The sequence below is a fragment of the Pongo pygmaeus genome, chromosome 23, assembly GCF_028885625.2.
Source record: "Pongo pygmaeus isolate AG05252 chromosome 23, NHGRI_mPonPyg2-v2.0_pri, whole genome shotgun sequence".
Taxonomy (NCBI): Eukaryota; Metazoa; Chordata; class Mammalia; order Primates; family Hominidae; genus Pongo; species Pongo pygmaeus.
In genome coordinates, this window is record NC_085931.1 from 55,222,059 (window position 1) to 55,244,866 (window position 22,808).

The 22,808-nt window shown below is 49.6% G+C and overlaps 1 protein-coding gene across 1 annotated transcript in view; it reads right to left on the minus strand.

Annotated features, from left to right (window-relative positions):
- Positions 1-761: 761 nt before the first annotated feature.
- The window catches only part of SHISAL1 (shisa like 1), an 89,599-nt gene continuing 67,552 nt past the window's right edge, over positions 762-22,808 (minus strand). Inside the window, exon 5 of the mRNA XM_054470099.2 lies at positions 762-6,993. Coding sequence (XP_054326074.1) covers position 6,993 — 1 coding nt within the window. The 3' untranslated portion in view covers positions 762-6,992. The remainder of the gene's footprint in view (positions 6,994-22,808) is intronic.

Below are 22,808 nucleotides of genomic sequence, written 5' to 3' on the forward strand. Positions count from 1 at the left end.
CTGGTGATTTCTGATTGTGTGCCAGGAAAGATACATTTGATAAATTGTTGGCAGAAATATTTTGAAGCATCGGATCATGAGACCTCTCTGGAGGAAAATAGTATTTGCCACCATCCATTGTCTGGGGGTGCCAGCAGTCTGGTATCCCCATCATCAGATTTCAGGTGTTGGGGGCCTCTGGGCCCCAGGTGAAGTGGGACTGGGTTGCAAGGCCTGGTGCAGCTTTTCTCCACGGTGCAGCCTGTCCCTTCTCCTGCATCCTCACTCCTCCTGCTGGCGGGTGGGGCCAGAATTGACTCTGTGTCCAGCGTGAGGGACACACGGTCCCAGCATGAGGGACGGTGGCTTTTCAGGAGCACAGTGCTCATTAAAGGAGGTTACTCTGTCCCCTTGCCAATGAGATGACAAACAAGAGGCACCTGGCATGTCACACCAGGGGCCACGGATGGCATGCCGTCTGCAGTGATCCGCCCTGCCCCACCCCCCACCCTCCACGTGCTTTCAGCTCTGTCTTATCGGGTGCTAGTGTCAGATTCAGGGCTCTGTCACTCCTCTCTGATCTTGCCCCTGCCCCTTTGGAGGTGGCGTCCACCTGCCATTGGCATTGAGTGTTCAGGATGGACTCGCGTGCCCAGCTCCCCCTAACACCACCTTGGCTGGGACCCCAGCTCCTTGTCCTCCACCCTCCCCAACAGAGTGACAAATTATGCAGGCACAGGTTCCCTTGAGCTCATTTTGAAACACTGAAGCAAACATCAATCTAGGGAACAGTTGACATGACACTCCTTTATTAAAACCTAGGGACGTTGTTATAAAAACTACTGTATATAAAGACAAAAGCAGAGCAACAGCGGTCAGTGAAAAACACATGATTCTTGTTACATTCTAGTATTATTATTAGGAATATTGTTGGTTTTGGTTTTCCCGGTTATCAGCTCTCAGGAAGACCCCATGCCTGCTCACATGAAGTCAGAGTTTATGGGAGAGAAAATATTTCCATCCCCCCACCCCTGCCGCTGCACGCCCTTGTCCAGCTGGCCCTGGGGACGACACATCAGCCTTTTGTGGGAGGTTTCCTGCCTTGTTAACGTGACTGAGCCCCTCACCCTTGCAGCCCCCACCTCGTTACTGCACATCTTCCAGACACTGACCACTTGGTTATTTGACTGTGACGTATGCCACTAGCTTTAAAATGGGAAATGGGGAAAAATAGGAAGAAACTGCATATCAGAAACTGACATGCAATTCCAAGAGGCGGCTCCCTCGTGGGCCACCAGCTTGGTTCCAGTTGTGGCCAGGGTGGCCACGTCATCTACAGTTTTTGATCCTGTGCTCAGGGATGGCGCTGACCAATGTGGGATCCTGCACATTTTGGAGGCTGGTTTAGGGTCGTTCAACAGGGTACCTCATTGTACAAACCCAAGGGTCACCATTCTCAGTGCAGTCTATGTAAACAATATCTCTGGGAGCCTATTATCATTTGTGGGACAGTGTCATGAATGGTGCCTCCTGGAGGTGAACCCTGCAGCAGCCCTGGATTTCAGTCTGTCAAGGGCAACTCTGTCAGGGCTTTGATGTGAAGATAGGAGTTTTAGGTACAGAGTAACTAACAGTCAAATCTGCTCATTCATCAAGCATCTATCTAGCACCAGCTGTTGGCTTGGACTAGAAACTGGGGTGGTGGGGGCAATGACACCTCCAAGGTCACTTTCATGGGTGGGACAGGTAAGTGTTCTGAATTCATTTTGTGAATCTGAGCATGTCTGTTAGGCACAACTAGCTGTTTCACAGGTGGTCCCAGCTATAGCAGGAATGGCTCCCAGATGGGACCTGGGTACAGGGCCAGGCAAGCGGCAGGCGCTTGGCAAGTATCTGAACAGGTGAGGGAAGTGCGTGTCATCGAATGAGTTTTCTAGGAGGATCCTGACCTCTTCTAGCTCGCCTGACTGCTTAACATTTGAGCTTTTTGGGCCACAAACCCCAAAGTTGTTTGCATGCATTTAAGCACCAGCGTGGGATGTGTTGGTGCTACAGCAAGGAACTAGGGCACTGTGCATGGCATCTGGCACACAGTGCACAGGCTTGTCTTCCAGAGGGCACAGGGCATGGCCCCAGCCCAGTGATGTATTCCTGGACTGCAAAGGGCAGTGATCAGGGCGTCATCCACTCATGGCCTCTCGGACTGTCCCAGTGCTGTGGGGGCCAGGCAGACACCCTCTGATGCCTACCACGTGAGCAGGATGATTAAGAATTCCTGCAGTTTGCTTCCATGATTCCAACCCTAGATTTTCACAGCAGATGAAAACAACCCACGTGGATGTCTCCCTGCAGTGATAGGTGGCCCTTCAACATTGATAAGACATGTTCCCAATAACTCCATCCAGGTCTGTTCTTCCTTCCTTCCTTCTTACCTACCTACCCAGACAGAGTCTCACTCTGTTGCCCAGGCTGGAGTGCACTGGTGCGATCTCAGCTCACTGCAAGCTCTGCCTTCTGGGTTCGTGTTATGTTAATTTCAAACATGGGGGAAATCTGTAAATTCACTTCTGAAGGCTCTTCCTGCTGATGGGGACCAGTTCAGCCAAGTTGAAAAATTAAAATAAGCCAATAAAAAATTTTACAAGTCTGCACCCCCGGGGACCCCATCTACTTGAATGGCACAGTCTCTAATAGACATGGTGATTGTGAAAGCAGCTGAGCCAGCGGAGGGGCCTGGGTGGGGATGGCAGCTGGAATCCTGAGCTGACCTGGACAGTGGCCTGTGGGGGAGTCAGTGCCAGGCACAGCCACACCCACAGCTCTGGTCTGTTTGACATGACCTGAAGAGAGCTTTTGGGTTGACGATGAACTGGGAACCATCTCCTGGCCAAAGAAGCCTGTTAACCCCCATCCCTGTTGTGTTTTCCCTGACATTCCCAAGTCCTTCTCTTCAGCTCTGGGCCAAAATTTGAATCTTTCTGATGATGAGGGGAGATGCCACCCACCCTGGGAACACTGTCAGCTGCCTACGTGCTGCTTTCTAGAGCATTGGAGACAGCAAGAGGGACCAGATCTACCTGTGAAATCACCTATGTGTGCATGTGCGTCCATGCATGCACAGCTGGTTGCGTGTGCATGTATGTACTTGTGTGTGTTTTCAATTAAGGCCTGTTGAACATCAGCAATGGTCATGATCAGGTGCTGGCCTGGCCGCTGGAACGGCCAGGCGAGGCAGGTGAGCAGGCAGCTTCTCTAGGTGCAGGGCACGTTCAGAGGCTAACTTGAGGGCAGTGAGCCAGCAGGCACTACCAGCTATTGGTTCTGAATAGAGTTTCTGAAACACACAACAATCACACCGTACACAGACGAGAGGGAAAGCATAAAACTGCTCATTAATTACACACAGTTCCCAGTGGGAAACAGTCCTTACAAACGTGGTAGTTCTGCAAAGCAGCCTCGAATGCAGATTCCTCTGTGGACATCTTGTCCTCTTCTTTCTCTCGTGTTTTTCTTTTTGTATTATTATTATTACAAATTACGTGGTGATGGACAGAAGCTCACAGTAAAAAGTAAAAGTAGGCAGCTTAAAAAATCAGGTTGAGGAGTTGCTTAAAAAAACAGTAACTCTAGCTATGCTTGAACTTGTCACTACCCTGCATCCATCTTGTTCTCAGGGACACTCTACTCATTGAAGGACCTGCCAGCCACAACCACAGCAGGATGGGGACAGTGTTTATCACAATGACCTGGGGACCCATGGCATTTTGAGGAGCCCTTGACACCATTGGGGGATTGAATACACACACACACACACCTGCTTTCCACATTGAGTGTTCACACCCACGTGCACACTGTTCTCACCTGTCGGCTCCTCTGTGAGACAGCAAGTACCGTGACTGCCTGATACCCTACCTCACACACTTGGCAGGTGCGAAGCAGAGGCTCTGAGAGGTTAAGTGGCTCGTGGGGGTGACCTGCAGGAAGGAGGATGCCGTGGCTATCTGCACTCTGCACCTGCCTTTGCCGCAGGCTATCTATACCAGGTGTGCTGGGTCTTGGTGATCTCTGCTGAGGCCTCCTGCTTGCCACAGAATGTTCCAGTCCTCAGCCCGGCTGCCCAAGAGGGACTCGGCAGAGCAGCAGGACCACAAACCCCATGGGTTTTTCAGTTATTCCTGAAAAGACCTCTTGGGGGGAGAGGGGCGGGCAGGAGGAATGTCCTCCTAGAAGGTTGTAAATCTCAAGGGATGCTTAGGTGAACCCCAGCTCTAGCTGTCTATTTGGCAGTGACCTCTGACCCCAGGTGTCCAGGAGAGGGAGGCAAGGCCACCAGTTCCTTTTCGGCAGAGGAAGCACCTACAGAGCATCATCCAGGACAGCAGGACACAAGGGTTGCAAACTCCTTAAATACCCATCTGACTCCTTCCTCTTATCGATGGGGAAACTGAGGTAACAGACCTTGCCTGAGGTCACGCTGTTCTCAGTGGCAGAGCTGATGTCAGAATCTGGGTCTTGGGCACCCACCCCAAGGCTTCCTCTGCCTTCTGAGGCACTGCACATGGGACACAGCCTTCCTCTGCCTTCTGAGGCACTGCACATGGGACACAGCTGTGGCTTCCCCAGCTGGGCTAGTGGACAGGCTGTGCACCCCCTTATGGCAACATGGCCCTGGGATGGCTCACATCAGGGGAGAGGAAGCCATGCCTTTCTCTAATCAAGACCCCAAGCAGAGGTTCTCCCACTTTACCAAGCCATATGCCTGGACAGTGGCAGCACTGCCTGGAGGAGACAGCTAGACCCAAAGACTGAAGCCAGGGGCCTGGGTCTTCCACAGCCGACCTGTGTGATCCTGGGCAAGCCACTTGACCCGGCTGAGTCTGTCTTCTCGTCCATAAAATGGGGAGAGCCCCTTCTTCATGGGGCTGTTGAGAGGACGGACAGCCAGGCAGAATGGAGGCTGCTTAATGCCCTAGCAAGTTTGTTCTGCTTTTCCAAAGGCAGGGCATTGGGTTTGCACAGCTTGACTCACAGCAGAGCCCAGAACTGGGCACTACCACCCTCATCTCCGTCTGCCTTCCTTCCCTCTGGGGCCCCAGCCACCTGGCTTTCTTGTGCTTCCTTGAAACCACCAAGCCGGTGGCTGCCACAGGATCTTTGCACTAGCCATTCCTTCTGCCTGGAATGCTCTTTCTTTTCCTATCTTTAACGCCCATTACTGGCTCGTGTGTGTCATTCAAATCTGGGCTTCAATCATCTGCTCAAGGACTTCCCAGACCACCCCAGGTCCACAAGGGTCTCACTCACGTGTCCCTCAAACTGAGTTCCTGGCACAGCACTCACCACCCTTGCCACCTTCCTTCTTCACTGTCTTCCTTCCCCAGCTAGAAAGCTAGCACAGTGAGCAGGGACCTGCCTTGCTCACTGTCGTGTCTGGTGAATGGATGGGTGGTCAGTGTGAGAACACTAGGTCTGATGAAATGAGGAAACTGGGTCAGAGGACACACACATTTATCAAGCAGGGCCTCCTGAGCTAAGAGCTGGGGGAGATTTGGTATCACTCACACCCATGGAATGAGTGTGTCTACACTGGCAGCGTGGCCTTTGGAGAAGTTTGTGATGATTTAGGTGATGCCATCTCATAGGTGCCCCAGGGCAGCGGGGCAGGAGTGGGGCTGATTAGCTCTGTGGGTTGATGGTATGGGCATGTAGGTGTTCGTGGAAGTCCCACTTGAAAGTGGATGGATCTCTAGAACCCTCCTCCCTGGGTTTCCATAGCCTTGTTACCCTTTCCAGCAAAGATCCATGTGTCTGTGTCTTCTACCAGATGGGAGGCTCCCCAGGGGCAGAGGTGAGGTCTGACTCATCTTTCGTTCCCATCACTGCCCAGCACGGGGCCTGGCACACAGCAGATGCTTAGCCAGAATGTGCTGAGTGGATCAGCGCTCCAGGCGGTGATGGTGGAGAACTCAGGGCGATGGTCTGTGGAGGCATCAAGGAGATGCTCCCGGCATTGTGCAGGGTGTGCCCTGGCTGGGGAGCATGTCACGTCCAGGGAGTTGGAACCTGGACTTTGGGTTCCTGCACCCAAGGTCAGGCGAGGGGTTGGTCTCCTTCTGGCCATGTGGCCCTGGGCACCCCTTCCCCACTGTGAGCTTTCCCTGCAGGGGGTTAATCATACCTGCCTTCCCCACTGTGAGCTTTCCCTGCAGGGGGTTAATCATACCTGCCTCCCCAGGTGGTGAGAGAGAGAGAGAGTGCGTGAAAACACTTAACTTGGTACCTGTCCTGTGGTCAGCCTGAGATGCAACCCTTAGTATTACTATTGTTACAAGAATGAATTCTGTAAGAACTAACCCTGACTGGCATTTTCAAATCCCCAGTGCTCCCCGAGACACAGAGGGGCTGTACCCTGTGCTTAGCAAGAAGCTTGCGGCTCGGACATTGACACGGATGAGAACCCCCAGCCAGAGGGTGACTCATGCCCATCAGAGAACTTGAGGGGGGAAACCCCAATAAAAACCAACCAAGCAAACAAACAAAAAGAACACCCCAAATCACACACGCGCGCACACACGCACATTCAATATTCTGACACAAATAGCCCCAAGGGGCCGCTGTTGGAGGGAGCGGGGGCAAGGGAAGCTTCGGTTTCCAACCACGGGTATAACTCACAGGCCTCAATCCTCCTGGCTGGAATCAGCCAGAGTTACTTTGTCTTGGTCATCCTGAGTCCACAATGAGTCACCTCTCAGAAGCCACCAGCCCAAAATAGGACTATTGCTTGCGGACAGGTGGCTCAGAATCCCCTCCCCTGCACCCCCAGCCCCTACCCCTGAGTTTGCTCCTAATCTTAGAAGTCCGCGGAAGGGGACTTTGGGCACAGGCAGCATTTCCTCCTCTGCCACCACCGCTACCTCGGCCGTCCCTGGCATCTCTGTAGAAGTTGTTCTCGGAGGCTGCACCGGGTGCTTCAGATCTCATCTCCTCCATCCTGAGGCACAGCAAAAGGGTTTTCTGGAGGAAATACAAGGAAAAAAAGTATCACATGGTGTCTCCTCCATGGGGACATTTCTCTCTGGCCTCAGTGCCGGAAGAAGCCAGGTTTCCTCTGAGCACGTGGGTTTTGTCTTCTGAACATTGTGAACCACGTGACTTGAAGATTGGAAGCAAGACAAAAATGTCTGCTATCATTATAGCTCCATATAGTACTAGAGCTCTGGCCCATGCACTAAGACAAGAAAAATAAGCATAGAATAGGACTGGAATAGAAGAACCAAATTACAGTTAATTGTGGATAACTTACATAGAAAATTTAACAGAATCAACAGGTTAATTAGTAGAATGGAGAATGCAGACATAGAGGTATAATAGTCAACCTATAAGACATCAGATCAATTTATAAAATGCAACAGTGTGCATTGACCTCAGCAATTACTAGGGTAATTATATGTCAGGGCTTGGGACAGTCTCAGTTAACACTTGTTCTGACATAATTTTTAATGTTGTTCCCCTTTTACCCTCAAAAGTATTCTGATTTGGCTGATAAATTATATGGTCACTGTTGCTATAACAAACTAAATATTAAACACAGATACAGATACCATTCATATTGACAAAAACCATTATGTATTTTGGAATGACACTAATATATGACCATGTCATACAAAGCTATAAAGAAGAGACTAAGGTGCTCCTGGAATAGGAAAAAGCCAGGAGACCAGTGGAACAAGATCTACAGTGTGGAAACAGGTCTGCGGGGCACTTATAGCTTTGATTGGCAGAGTCAAGTTGCAAACAAGACAATGAGGAAAAGAAATACAAACTCCATCTGTGGCAAGCAGCATGAACCCCACTGCCCTGTGTCTATTATAAGAGCAATTGCCCAGTCACAAATACTTACCTTCCTAGACTCCCTTGCAAGCAGGGGTGGTCACATGACCCAGTCTGGCTAATGCTGTGTAAGTGGGAGTCTGTTGGGAAGGGGACATGAATCCAGGGGAAGATGAACTATCTTGCATGAATGAGAATGAAGGACGTTCACTAACACAGGTGGAGTAGAAAGCAGGGAGAAACTCGGTTCTGGTGGCAGCCCTGGACTACCCCCTCCATACCACTGCAGTTGAATTTCTTTTACTTGCATAAATTGCATCTGGTGAGTGTTCTTAACTGATAAACCATCTTCAACCAAATGGAGAAGTCAAGGGAGTGGCTCCGACAAAGCCAGCAAAGCCCACCTCCCCAGAGTGAGTGATACGCCAAGAGGCAGAACCTATTCTCCACCCTTTGCATTAGTGGGGACGTGTACAGGGGCTAACGGTGAGAGAATCTGTGGGGCCATCTCCTCTGCTTCACAGAACAAAGTCAGATCCAGGTACTCTCCATCACCTGCTTTCTCTCCATAGCACACACCTCTATCCAGCATACCACCTATTGTACTTACTTGAATAGTTTATTGTTTGTCTTCCCCAAATAGAAAGTTAGCTACAAGAGGGTTAAGGTGATTGTGTGTTTTACACATTGCTGCATTGCCAGGGCCTAGAACAGTAACTGGCATACTGTAGGGGCTTAATAAACATTTGTCAAATGAATGAATAAACCAAGAATTTAAAGCCCAATGAACCATCTTTCAAGAATAAAGTCAACAGAAAAACATGTCGGTCATATTTTTGAATTAAAGTTCCCATGACCCCTTCTTAAAAAAATTATTAAGGATACCCTTAGGCAAATCAAGAATGATTCAGAAAGGTTTACTATAAAAGGATGGGCAGATGATTTTTTTAAAGTTCTGTGGATGGATGGATGGCAGTGATGGCTGCTGTATTAGTCCATTTTCACGCTGCTGATAGACATACCCGAGACTGGGCAACTTACAAAAGAAAGAGGTTTAATTGGACTCACAGTTCCATATGGCTGGGGAGGCCTCACAATCATGGCAAAAGGCAAGGAGGAGCAAGTCACATCTTATGTGGATGGTGGCAGGCAAAGGGAGAGAGAGAGTGAGGTTGTGCAGGAAAATTCCCATTTGTAAAGCCGTCAGATCTCACGAGATTTATTCACCATGAGAACAGCATGGGAAAGACCTGCCCCCATGATTCAATTACCTCCCACCAGGTTCCTCCCATGACACATGGAAATTGTGGGAGTTACAATTCAAGATGAGATTTGGGGGTGGGGACACAGCCAAACCATATCAGTTGCCCTACAGTGAGAAGGTACTTAATGCCCCTGAACCGTATACTTAAAAATGGTTGAAATGGTAAACGCTATGTTATATGCACTTTACCACAATTCATAAAAAGGATGAGCAGAAGCATAACAAATGCAAGGAAGAGAAATCAGGGGTCAAGATATAAATGGAGCCCTGCCAAGAGTGCCAGCAATGAGCGTAGAATTTGTGTAACTGTAGGACTATTGCAGCCAATCTAAAGATTATGACCATCACAGAAAAGAATGAAACAAAACAGAGAACTGGCATAAATAATAAAAAGTTGGAGGGGTGGATATGAGAAGCAGGGAGGTAATATAAGTAAACTATGACATTCATATATAGTTGGGGGTCTGAAGAATTGCTTAGAAGTTTAAAATTAGAGGCATCAAGGTAAACAAAAAATATAATCAACTAAAATAACTTGATGGAAGGGAGACAAGAGGAGGGGAAGTAGAAATATTCTAATTTTGATACTTTTCACAGTAGGGAGAAAATAAATGTTGTCTAGAGAAATAAAAGGATTAAAGATATCATGTCATAATTATGAAGATAACCATGGGATCAAAAACGCAGCTTTCCAAATTATCTAGAAGACATACACATAGAAAATAAAACAAAGACAACAGACCATATGGTAAAAATTGACAACCCCCACAAAACTATAAAAGCAGAAAGCCTATCAAACAATGATGACAGAACTAAGACCAAATGCATCTGCCATATCAGTAAATGTTAATGAGCCATACACACTTGCTTAAAAAAAAAAAAAAAGACTGATCACAAACAGAGGCACTGAAGGTAGAATGATTCAGCAAGGTTTCATAGAAAAGGATGGGCAGGGCTGGGTGTGGTGGCTCACACCTGTAATCTCAGCACTTTGGGAGGCCAAGGCAGGTAGATCACAAGGTCAGGAGTTCAAGACCAGTCTGACCAACATGATGAAATCCCATCTCTACTAAAAATACAAAAAAATTATCCGGGCGTGGTGGTGGGTGCCTGCAGTCTCAGCTACTCAGGAGGCTGAGGCAAGAGAATCGCTTGAACCCCGGGAGGCAGAGGTTGCAGTAAGCCAAGATCACACCACTGCACTCCAGCCTAGGTGACAGAGCAAGAGCAAGACTCCATCTAAAAAAAAAAAAAGGAGCAGATGATTTTCACAAAGTTCTACAGACAGATGATGATGATGGTTGTGGTTGCACTATAGTGAGAAGTACTTAATACCCCTCAACTGTATACTTTAAAAATGGTTAAAATGATAAATGTTATGTGCATTTTACCATAATTTTTAAAAAGGATGAGCAGAAGCATAACAAACAAATGCAAATGAAGATAAATCAGGGGTCATAATCTTAATATCAGACAAAGTTGAAGTCAGGGAAAAAATATTGAATGAGAAAAAAGAAGGGCACTGTGTGAGGGTGAAGCATGAGAGTCACCATGAAGCTCTAACAGTAATGAACGTTCATGTACCAAATAGCATAGCCTCAATATTCATAGAGCAAGACTGGAAACTTAGGGAGAAAAAGCAGAGTGTGCTAGTATTAGTGCATTTTTTTTTTTTTTTTTTTTTTGAGACAGTCTCACTCTGTTGCCCAGGCTGGAGTGCAGTGGTACAATCTCTGCTCACTGCAACCTCCATCTCTTGGGTTTAAGCGATTCTCCTGCCTCAGCCTCCTGAGTAGCTGGGATAACAGGTGATCAACCACCATGTCTGGCTAATTTTTTTTTTTTTTTGTATTTTTAGTAGAAATGAGATTTCACCTTGTTGGCCAGTCTGGTCTCGAACTCCTGACCACACGTGATCTGCTCACCTAGGCCTCCCAAAGTGCTGGGATTACAGGCATGAGCCACCATGCCTGGCCTAGTGCATTTTAATTCACCTTTCTCAATCCATTAGTTGGCAAAATCTAAAGTAAGGAGATACGGAGCCAAATAATCTAACAACTGTGTGTGTGTGTTTGTAAAACACAGTGTACCTTCATTCTACGCAAATGCTCTTGAAAGTGCATACACAAAAAGTGACTATCAGGCCACAAAGAGTAAATTCAAAAAAACAGAAATCAGACAACATTCTCTGATGAAAATATACTAGAATTTGAAAATACTAACAACAAAACCACAGACTAAACCAAACTTTGCCACCAAGAGGTCTATAAACACTTAGATAACCTTGAGTTAAAGAGAGCAAAAAATAAAAACTGCAGAATACCTAGACAATAGCAAAATATATATTTAAGGACCTGTGGGATACAGCCGAGCCAATGCTAAGAGGAACATACATAGCCTTAAAACACTGATCTTATTCATAAATGAGAAAGAATGAATTGCCCAACTCAAAAAGTTAGAAAAGAAAGACAAAATAAACCTAAGAAAGACATACAGTAGCAATAAATAAATGAAAACAGAAATGGAGTTAACAGCAAAAGAAAGGAACTCATAAATAACTCCATGTTCTTTTTTCAATGTTTAAATTATTATTTTTTTAGAGACAGGCTCTTGCTCTGTCACCCTAGCTGGAGTGCAATGGTGCAATCATAGTTCACTGCAACCTCAAACTCCTGGGCTAAAGTGATTCCCGTGCCCCAGCCTCCTGTGTAGCTAAGACTACAGGTGTACACTACTACACGCAGCTAATTAAAAAAATTTTTGCAGGGATGAGGTCTTGCTGTGTTGCCCAGGCTGATCTTGATCTCCTGGCCTCAAGCAATCCTCCTGCCTTGGCCTCCCAAAATGCTGGAATTACAGGCATGAGCCACCATAACTGGCCCCAACTACTTGTTCTTTGAAACACAATGAGACATATTCACTGCTGAAGAATCTAATGAAGCAGGAGATATAATATGTAGAAGGTGGAGGTGACTGCTTGGAATGATTCTCTGCACTTTTGCTCTCCAGCTTCACTTCTCGCCATCACTTAGCCCCTCCCAACAGACTTTTCTTCCAACTCCTCTGCAGAATTTGCCCTTGTCAAGGTCACCAAAGACCTCTATGTTAATAAACCCAGTGGTCAATTCTCAGTCCCCCTTTCACTCATCCTCCCAGCAGCATTGACTCAAGTGATCACTCCACCTGCTTCCAGGACACTGCAGTCCCCTCTCCTGGTCCTCCTCCTCCCACTGCTCCTGCTCCAGCCCTTTGCTGATCCGCCCACATCTTCCCGACCTCCTCTTCTCCACTCTTTCTACTCACTCATGGACCTCATCTCCTTCCAAGGATTTAAACACTGTATGTTGATATATATATATATTTTTTTGAGATGGAGTCGGAGTTTCACTCTGTCACCCAGGCTGGAGATATGTTGATGACTTTTGACCCTTAAACTCTCACCTAAACTCTATTCTGATGGCCAACGTGTCTACTGGATGTCACCAAATGGATATTTAATAGACACCTCAAAACTGAATATACCCCAAACTAAAATCCCAACCTTCCTCCCCCATCTAGCTTTTCCCACAATTTTCCTGACCTCAGGAAATACAACTCCATCCTGCCAGTTGCTCTCCTCAGAGGCCTGGAGTCATCTTTGACCCCTCGTCTTCCTTTCACACCCCATATCCAACCCAGGAGCAAATCCCATTGGCCCTTCCTTCAGAATCTCAATAAGCCTTACACTTCCTGCTGCCTGCACTGCTCCTACTGTGGTCCAGGCTGGCAGGATTCTTGCAGTGGTGTCTGCGCTGGTCAGCCCCTTCCATCTGCTCTCAACACGGCAGCCAGAGGAGCCCTGAGGAAACCTAAGTCCAGTTACATCACCCCTTTCCTCAAAACCCTCAGTGGCTCAGATTCACTCAGAGCAGAAGCTAAAGCCCTTCCCACCCTATCACCTCCCTGTCCTATTCCTCACTCTTCATTTTCATTCTCTCCACTCCAATGGTAATGGTTTGTTTTGTATCAATTTCACTGGGCCACAGGGTGCCCTGATATTTGGTGAGACATTTTTCTGGGTGTGTCGTGAAGGTGTTTCATGACGAGATGAACATGTGACCTGGCAGATGGAGGAAAACTGTGTCCTCCCCTGTGCAGGTGGCCTCATCCAACCCGCTGGAGGCCTAAACAGAACCAACAAGTAAGGGGGAATTCATGCTATCTCTGCCTGCCTTTAAGTGGGGACATCGTTCTTCTCCTCCCTTTAGACTCAGGCTGGGACTGGAATTCACACCATTGGCTCTCCTGGGTCTCAGGCCCTTGACTCATAGTGGAACTCACACCATCAGCTCTCCTGGGTCTCAGGCCCTTGACTCATAGTGGAACTCACACCATCAGCTCTCCTGGGTCTCAGCACTGGAACTCACACCATCAGCTCTCCTGGGTCTCAGGGCCCTCGACTCACACCATCAGCTCTCCTGGGTCTCAGGTCCTCAACTCACACTGGAACTTACACCATGGGTTCTCCTGGGTCTCGGGCCCTTGACTCACACTGGAACTCACACCATCAGCTCTCCTGGGTCTCAGGCCATCGACTCACAGTGGAACTCACCACCGGCTGTCCTAGGTCTCAGACCCTCAAATCAAACTGGAGCTCACACCATTGGCTCTCCTGGGTCTCAGGCCCTCGACTCACACTGGAACTCACACCATCGGCTCTCCTGGGTCTCCAGCTTGCTAACCCAGACCTTTGGAATTCCTCAACCTGCATAGCTGCAAGAGCCAACTCCCCACAGTGTGTAGTCTTCATGTGTGTCTATATGCAATTGGTTCTGTTTCTCTGGAGCACATTGACTAATACACCATCCGTACCAGCATGTTCCTGTCTATTCTCCCAGATAAACCCAAGGCTGAATCCCTGATCTCCTTTAAGTCACCTTTTTAGTGATCCCTTTGGCCACCTGTTTAAAATTATCCTCTATCTCAAACGCATTATCACCGTCTGACAGTCCACATATTTAACATATACATTTTAAAAATTGTCTGCAGTCTCCATAAAAGCAGGCTTTTTGCTGCTTTTGGCCCATGACTGTATCCCCAGGGCCAATAACGATGCCTGGCACAGGGTCCGCACTCAATTAAGATGAACTGAACAAACAGAAGAACAAAGGTGACTGCCTGCTCAACTCTACAGAAATCAGGAAGCCTCCAAGAAATGGATCAATTTCCAAGAAAAGAGAAATTACCCAAAGGATCTGGGAAGGTAGAATCTAAACAGACCAATTGCCAAGAAGAGAGAGAGAAACTGTCAAACAGCAAATCCAAAGCCTAAAATAAGAGAAATGCAAATTAAAGCCATAATGAGAGGATTTCAGAGCGCAGACAAAAAGGAGCATCTGCACTCCTTCACTTGCCACCCTGACACCGATCAACTGGGCTGAGCACCCGATGCGTGTGCTGGTTTGGGTTTCTGCTTCACTGCTAGTCGGGGAGATGCTGGGGCCATTTCTGTGGAAGGCAATTTGACACATGCCTACAGTACAGATGCCCACATCCTCTGACCCAGCGGTCTCACGTAACAATTATCCTACAGACATGCTCCCAAGGGCAACATAGGTACAAGCACATTCATCACAGAAAGGTGGGTCACAGCAGAAGATTCGGATCACTGAAGTGTCCATCAGCAGGATGCCAGGTCAAAAACAACAGCTCCCACACAATGGAGAGCCACGCAGAGACCAGGCAGGCTTGGACAGCTGTCCTCAGCCACCTCCCATGCCCTGCTTTCCTTCCCTGGGCATTGGTCTTCGAGATTCAAGATTCACGATTTGTGGCATTAATGCCACTTACATGCTGAGCCCTCTGCCCTGAACTTTAGTCTTGAATTCCCACCTTCCTCCCCTGGGCAATTTCTGTACTTTCCACTCAATTTTTCTGTAAACCTAAAACTGCTTTGAAAAAATAAAATCTATTTATTACCTAGATAACAACATTTGTAAGACCATGAGATGTCACTTTAAAGCCATCAAATCAGCCAAACTTAGGAGATCAGATGATTTGAAAGGTAAGTGAACACCTGCGAAAGGGACTCGCCACCGTGCTCTGAAGACTATCTAGCAACCTCTCTCTGTGTGCACTTCCCAAAGAAGCCCTGGAGCTGGTCTTTAGGGGCAACCCATCACCTTCCTAGGGAACTGCATTAGCATGAGCTGCTTCTTTTTAAAAAAAACTTTTAAGGCCGGGCGCAGTGGCTCACGCCTGTAATCCCAGCACTTTGGAAGGCCAAGGTGGGCGGATCACCAGGTCAGGAGTTCGAAACCAGCCTGACCAACATGGTGAAATCCCATCTCTACTAAAAATACAAAAATAAGCTGGGCATGGTGGCGCATGCCTGTAATCCCAGCTACTCGGGAGGCTGAGGCAGGAGAATTGCTTGAACCCAGGACGCGGAGGTTGCAGTGAGCTGAGATCATGCCATTGCACTCCAGCCTGGGCAACAAGAATGAAACTCCATCTCTAAATAAATAAATACAAAAATTAGCCAGGTGTGGTGATGGGCACCTGTAGTCCCAGTTACTTGGGAGGCTGAGGCAGGATAATCACTCAAATCTGGCTGGGTAGAGGTTACAGTGAGCCAAGATCACACCACTGCACTCCAGCCTGGGTGGCAGAGCGAGACCCTGTCTCAAAAAACAAAAAACTTTTAAGTTCAGGGGTAAATGTGCAGGACGTGCAGGTTTGTGACACAGCTAAACGTGTGTCATGGGGGTTTGTTGTACAGGTTATTTCATCACCTAGACATGAAGCCTAGTACCCATTAGTTATTTTTCTGGTCCTCTCCCTCCTCCCACCTTCCGCCCTCCAGTGGGCCCCAGTGTGTGTCGTTCCCCCTCTATGTATCCATGTGTTCTCATCATTTAGCCCTCACTTATAAGTGAGAGCATGTGGTATTGGGTTTTCTGTTCCTGTGTTAGTTTGCTAAGGATAATGGACTCCAGCTCCATCCATGTCCCTGCAAAGGACATGATCTTGTTCTTTTTTATGGTTGCATAGTATTCTGTAATGTATACACAGGCTTCCGTATGGTTCTCAGATGTGAGGGCGCAAGAGCCCCTGTGGCAAATGCAGAGATCTTGCACACATAATGTTGGGCCAAAGGTAAGAAATACCATACATGAAAAGTGAAAACACTTCCATGTCCCAGCATTGTGCATAATTTGAGCATCACACTCAATTAAGATGTAAGAGTGGGGTGGATGGAGTAGGCGTGGAGGGTTGGGGGGTCAGGGGGCAGGTACAGTAAGGGGCCCATCACAGCCACTGATGTGGGAGCTATGGACTAGGAGGTGTGACCAGCTCAACATTCTGGACCTAAGGGTTGGAAACCAGAATGAAGCCTGGCTGACTCGACCATGAGGCTGAAAACCTGAGAACATCACACAAGGCTCGTGAAAAAGGGAAGCGCGTCCTCACCCGCCCTGCTATGTTCTTAGGTGGAAATTTGCAACAGGGTGGCCACATGGTAGAAACGGGCCAGGTGTGGTGGCTCACGCCTGTAATCCCAGCACTTTGGGAGGCCGGGGTGGGCGGATCATGAGGTCAGGAGTTTGAGACCAGCTCAAACATGGTGAAACCCCGTCTCTACTAAAAATACAAAGAATTAGCCAGGTGCAGTGGCACGCACCTGTAATCCCAGCTACTCAGGAGGCTGAGGCAGGAGAATCACTTGAACCCCAGAGGTGGAGGTTGCAGTGAGCCAATATTGTGCCACTGCACTCTCACCTGGGCAAGAGAAAGACTCTTGTCTCAAAAAAAAAAAAAAAAAAAGAGAAACAGTCAGAGGCCCAGGGGAGCTGGGAAACAGCAGGATGGGGGCTGCTTCCTGGGCGGAGCCCTCGGTTGCACAAATGGGTTCCGAGAAGCGCTTCCTGCCCCTGGGCTTGTGCATGGCATGGCTGTGTGTGGGGACGGGCAGACATTCTCACATGCCAAGGGGAGCTGAGAAGGAAAAGGACTTTGGGTTGCATTAATAGAAGTATATGTGCCAAAATAGAGGAGATGACCCAAGGTTCTGCTGATCTTTGTGGTGGCTGGGCCACAATGTCAGAATTTCAGCTTAGGGGGGCTTGCAACCGAGTGTCCAATTTTCCTAGAATTTATCTTTACCTTTCTTCTTTTTCCCTGTGTGTTCACCTCTTAGCTCTTCAGGAACGCAATTATAACATTTACCTCCTCTCCACCAGGCGCTCCCTGCACTGCAGGCATATCCAACTATAGTTCGATTTGTTTAGAAATTCTCAGGACAAAATGTTGAACCAAACCAGGCACCCTCTGGGATTCTTCCCCACTAGGAGACTGCCTCGAGACAACAGTCAGTTTATAGCCTAGCTCTGTCCACCATGGCGCCCTCCAGACTACCCGACTGAGAAGACATACAAGCAAGTCACGTGGACCCTGCACCTCTTTCACACCAAGTTCCCCTTTAAAGACCCCACTTTCCTCCCCAAAAGCTGAAGTGATTCCCTTAAGTCAGGAGCCTGTACTGTTTCCTCTTAACCAAGCTCTGGAATAAAGTCACTTTCTTTCTACTAGACCTCGTTCTGTTCATTGGATTCTGCAAGAGGCTGGACTTGTGTTCAGTTACGGCCTGATCTGAGAGCCCATCTCCAACCTCCGTGCTGCACAGGAAGGGAAGGATGTGACATGGACTCATTCTCAGCCCAGGACCTGGTGACAATCCAGTCTCTGGCCTTGGAGACCCTGTCTGCAGGTGCAGACAGTGTCATTAGGCTGGTAAAGGTTGGGACAGAGGAAGCCCAGGGGCTGAGGGAAGAGGGACAGAAAGTCAGAGGAGGCTTGGAGAGGAGGTCCAGGTGATGGTCGAGGCCTTTGCTTGGTTTCCCCGGGAACGGTAAGCTCACTCCTTTACAGGCCATTCCCTTTTAAGCTGCTCAGTTACCTGGAAAACTTAAAATGCAGAGCCAAACGCTTGCCTGTGGGCCACAGTCTGGCCTTCTTGGCCCGTGGTGGCCCTTCAGGGATAAGGGTGGCAGCAGCCATGCCCCTCCTCACTCCTTTTTGCTGCTGCAGGCTGACATGGAAAAGAGGTTGTCCATTCTGGGGTGGGGGCAGCATCACCCCTGACTTTGGCCGAGGCCTCCCCATGGTTGCCCCTGCATGGCAGTCTTTGCATTCCCCAGAGCTGTTTCCATGGAGGGCAAAGCGGCTTCCGTCACTCCCTGGGGATACATCTCTGTTTGGGGGTGACAAGCACAAAATTCAGGCTGGTGGACCCAGGAGGGAAGGGGTGCCACTGGGGCATGCTGAGGGCCGCTATGGCATTGACGCGGCTCTATTTCTCGTGTCAGTGGTGAGAACGTGATGCTTGCTTCATTACTTTTTATACCATATATATATACATACACTATATGGATTCTCTTGCAGAAAATGAAATATTTCAAAATCAATGACTTTTTTTAAAAAAAACATTCTACTTATAGCTTCTTAGAGGATAAAGTTTTGATGCCTTAGCTGGGCCTCAGGGCCTCTTACCAACAGAACTGTTACTTTCAGTTTTGTGGTCTCCACTCCAAAGTACTCTCTTTCCAGAAAGCCCCAGTGTGCTCTTCACACTACTGGGAACACCCTCCCCTATCTCCATCTAGAAAACTCCTATACATCCTTCAAGACCTCACTCACTGGGCACCCCTTCTGTGCAGCTTGTCTGACTCCCACAGGCCTTTGTAACACCCTGTACCACACAGCACTGTAGAGTCCCATGGCAGAGATGACCATGGCCTCAACATCAGACAAGCCCGGGTTCAGGTCCCAGCTCTGCCCCTCAGAAGCTGTGTGACCCTGGGCAAGTCATTAACCTCTCTGGGCCTTATACCGCTCTAGGCTATCCTCACTGCTGCCCAGTGGGGCTATCACTCCTGTGGACACAGCCCAGCTCATCAGCCCACAGTAGCCCCGGGAATGCTTCCTCATTGCACAGCCTTCTGGAAGGAATCTTTGGCAAATGTCAACTCTTGTTCTGCTCTCATGGCAAGCACGCCTTGGTCACATACCTGTGAGTGCAGGAAGCTGTGCCTGTGTGGCCACTGACTCCTGCCATGGAGAGCACTTGCCTTCCCTGACGCAGGGGCCATGTGTCCTCCTAGGCACTCTGCAGATCATCTCACCCCTCATGGCCAGTTCTGTGGATCCCAGGCCCAGGCCCACCAGCGCTCCCCTCACTCAGTGTCAACTCATGGCCCCTCACACCACGCCTTCCATAAGCTGGAACTATAGCACCTTCGGCCAGGGCCTAGGCTGGGTGCTGGGGGCTCAGAACTGAGTCAGGTGTGGGCCCTGCCCTCGAGGGCTCCAAGCTGGTGGGGGAGCCACACCAGGACCCCGAAACAAGAGCAGCAGACCCACACTGTGTCAGCGGCGAGCGTCTGGCAGTCTTGGGGCCCTGGCCGGGGTGGGAATTGGGGGAAAAGTTCTCGGGAGCAGCCACAGAGCTGGGCCCTGGACAAGGTTTGTTGGGACGACAGGGAGGGCACTCCAGGCAGATGGAACAGCCTCAGCCAAGGCCATTCAGAGGATCACAAGGAGCATGGCTGTCGTGGCACAAGATGCTCCCGGCAGGGGTGAGTCTGGAGAGGCGGCAGCCACAAGGACTTCATCTGCCAGGAGAAGGTGTCTGGACCTGACCCCAAAGTTGTGGGAAGTCGACATGGAAGATCCATGCCTAATTCTCATAGCAGCAAGATTAGGGCTGCAGGGTACTAATTATCTCTTCTGCACCAGGCACTGTGCCAAGCACTCCCCATACATGTGTAGCCTCAGTTCTCTCAGCAGCCTCAGGGGTGGGGACCACTAGTCCCTGCAACTTGCTGATGAGGAAAATGAGGTTCAGAGAGACAATGTCACTAACCCAGAACTGCATATCTAGCTAGCAGTGGAGCTTGGCCTGTGCTGCTGACCGCAGGGCCACACAGCCAGCCCCTCTCGTCTGGGGCAGTGGCCTGGGCAGGCTGGGAAGCAGCAGGCTGCCCTGCTGGCCCTAGTGGCCCTGGCGAGAGAGGAGCTGAGCCTGGAACCGGGAGCAGGGCCCATGGGGTGAGGAGGGTCTGCAGCTGGCAGGCCTGGTGGGCTGGCGCCTGCAACCTAAGTGGGAAGATAACAGAGCACCTGGTAATTTAAATAACAATGAAAGCTTCCAGAATGTGGAACATCTGTGACAATAACCCTTCCTGCAGACAAAAGCAGAGGAGTCATGAGGCACAACATGCCTCATTCCAGGTGAACTGGAGACAATATGTTCCCCAGCAGCGGCAACAGATTCTGTTAGTTGGCGCTGACTGTATGCACATGGGGTGTGGGGCTGGGAGCCTTCACGTTTCTTTTCTTTTCTTTTCTTTTTTGAGATGGAGTCTATGTCACCCAGGCAATGGCACAATCTTGGCTCACTGCAACCTCCGCCACTCAGGTTCAAGCGATTCTCCTGCCTCAGCCTCCCGAGTAGTTGGGATTACAGGCACCCACGACCACGCCCAGTTAGTTTTTGTATTTTTAGTAGAGATGGGGTTTTGCCATGTTGGCTAGGCTGGTCTCGAACTCCTGACCTCAGGTGATCTGCCCCCCCTTGGCCTCCCAAAGTGCTGGGATTACAGGCGTGAGCCACTGCGCCCGGCCTCCTTCACATATTTTTCTAAGGGATTCTCACAGGGACCTGAAAGGGGGAGATGCTATTAATCCTACTTTGTAAATGTGTCCCTGCAGACAGTACAGGGACATCAAGGAACCTATTTGGGGCAAGATGGCCATCCCAAGGAACGCTGCCTCAACACAGAGAAAGAGACTCTGCTGATGCGATAGAATTGAGGGTTTTGGGAGAGAGAGATGAGCCTGGATTAACTGGCTGGGCCTGATGCCATCACAGGGTCCTAAGTGAGGAAGGCAGCAGGCTCAGAGTCAGCAGAGGGGATGTGGCCATGGGAGCAGAGGTCGGAGAGATGTCCTTGCATCTGGAAGGGGCCACGAGCCAAGGAATGTGGGCATCTCTGGGAACTGGAGCAGACAAGGAAACAGACTCACCCCCACGGCCTCCAGCAGGGCCCCGTGCTGCTGATGCCTTGACATGAGGTGTTCATGAGTCTCCTTTCCAACTGCTGTCCTCCGGATCCGTACAAGACTCAACCCGTGTTGTTTTAAGCTACTGCATTTGTGATAGTTTATTACAGCAGCTACGGGACACTCACACAATACCCGAGAGAGATGTGTGCATTCACTTTACCAGGAGACGTGGATGTGAAGGTTCACAGCAGCTTTACTGATAACGGCCAGAAGGTGGAAACAACCCAAGTTTCCTCAAAAGGTGATGGAGAAACACAGAGTGGTGCATCCACGCAATGCAATGGGCACAGATCCAGGCTGGGGCCAAGATGGGAACCTTCATCTTTTGCTTCCTGGCCAGAGTGCTCTGCCCCAGCACCTGCCTTGTCAAAGCCCTGGTGGACCCGTGGGATTGCCCAGCTCTTGCACCTTCACTGGGAAGAGACGATGACTCCATTTTACAGTTGGGTAAAGTGAGGCTCAGGGCCATGCTGCCCAGGGAGGAGCTGAAGAGAGACCCGAGGACTGCTAGGGACCAGATCTTCTCAATGGTGGTTCCTTTTGGCAGCCGCTCTCCAAGCCCAGTGCAGAGCCTGGCATATGGGAGAGCTTTATGGGAGAGTTTGCTGAATAAATGACAGAGAGCAGGTGTGGTGCGAACTCTGGTGGCTGGACACACCTTCCCATCCCCTGCAGACATGTCCTCTTTGCAGGGTCCAATGTGCAGGGGTTTGGGGCACAGGTGTCTTGATGGATGTAGTCACTCTCGGGGGATGTCAGTCCACGGATGCAGACGCAGCAAGGTCCCTGGAGCCCTGCCTGCCTCCCTGCTCACCCTCCGCGCTCTGAGGGATGCTCTCTGCCGGGATGGGGCACCTCGGGCATGGCATGGGAGACTTCTAATGTGGCCCAAGATGTTTAACCAGAGTCCTGCAGGCCCCAGCCTGAATTGGGCCCAGCAGTTCACAAGCTGTGTGACCTTGGACGAGGTCCCCAACACACACACCAGAGCCCCCAGCAATTCACAAGCCGTGTGACCTTGGGCAAGGTCCCCAACACACACACCAGAGCCCCCAGCAATTCACAAGCCGTGTGACCTTGGGCAAGGTCCCCAACACACACACCAGAGCCCCCAGCAATTCACAAGCCGTGTGACCTTGGGCAAGGTCCCCAACACACACACCAGAGCCCCCAGCAATTCACAAGCCGTGTGACCTTGGGCAAGGTCCCCAACACACACACCAGAGCCCCCAGCAATTCACAAGCCGTGTGACCTTGGATGAGGTCCCCAACACACACACCAGAGACCTTAATATACACACAACAGAGACCCTAATACACACACACCAGAGTGTTGACTTTTCCCTTCTGTCCTCAGTGCCCCCATCTGTAAAATGCGGCTGCTCACAGCCCCCTATTCTGATTCTTAGGGCTGTGGTACGCAGCCCTAAGATGGCCTCCAAGGAATCTACCTTCAGCTACTCACACCCTCCCCTTTCGTACCAAGGAAGACCAAAGGATGGGGATGGAGCCAAGTGGCTCGCTTGTAACAAATGGATAGAATAGAAGTGACAGGGATGGGATGTCCCTTCCAAGTTTAAGCTCCAAAAAGACTGTGGGTTCCACCGGGCTCTGCACCTGGAACTCTCTC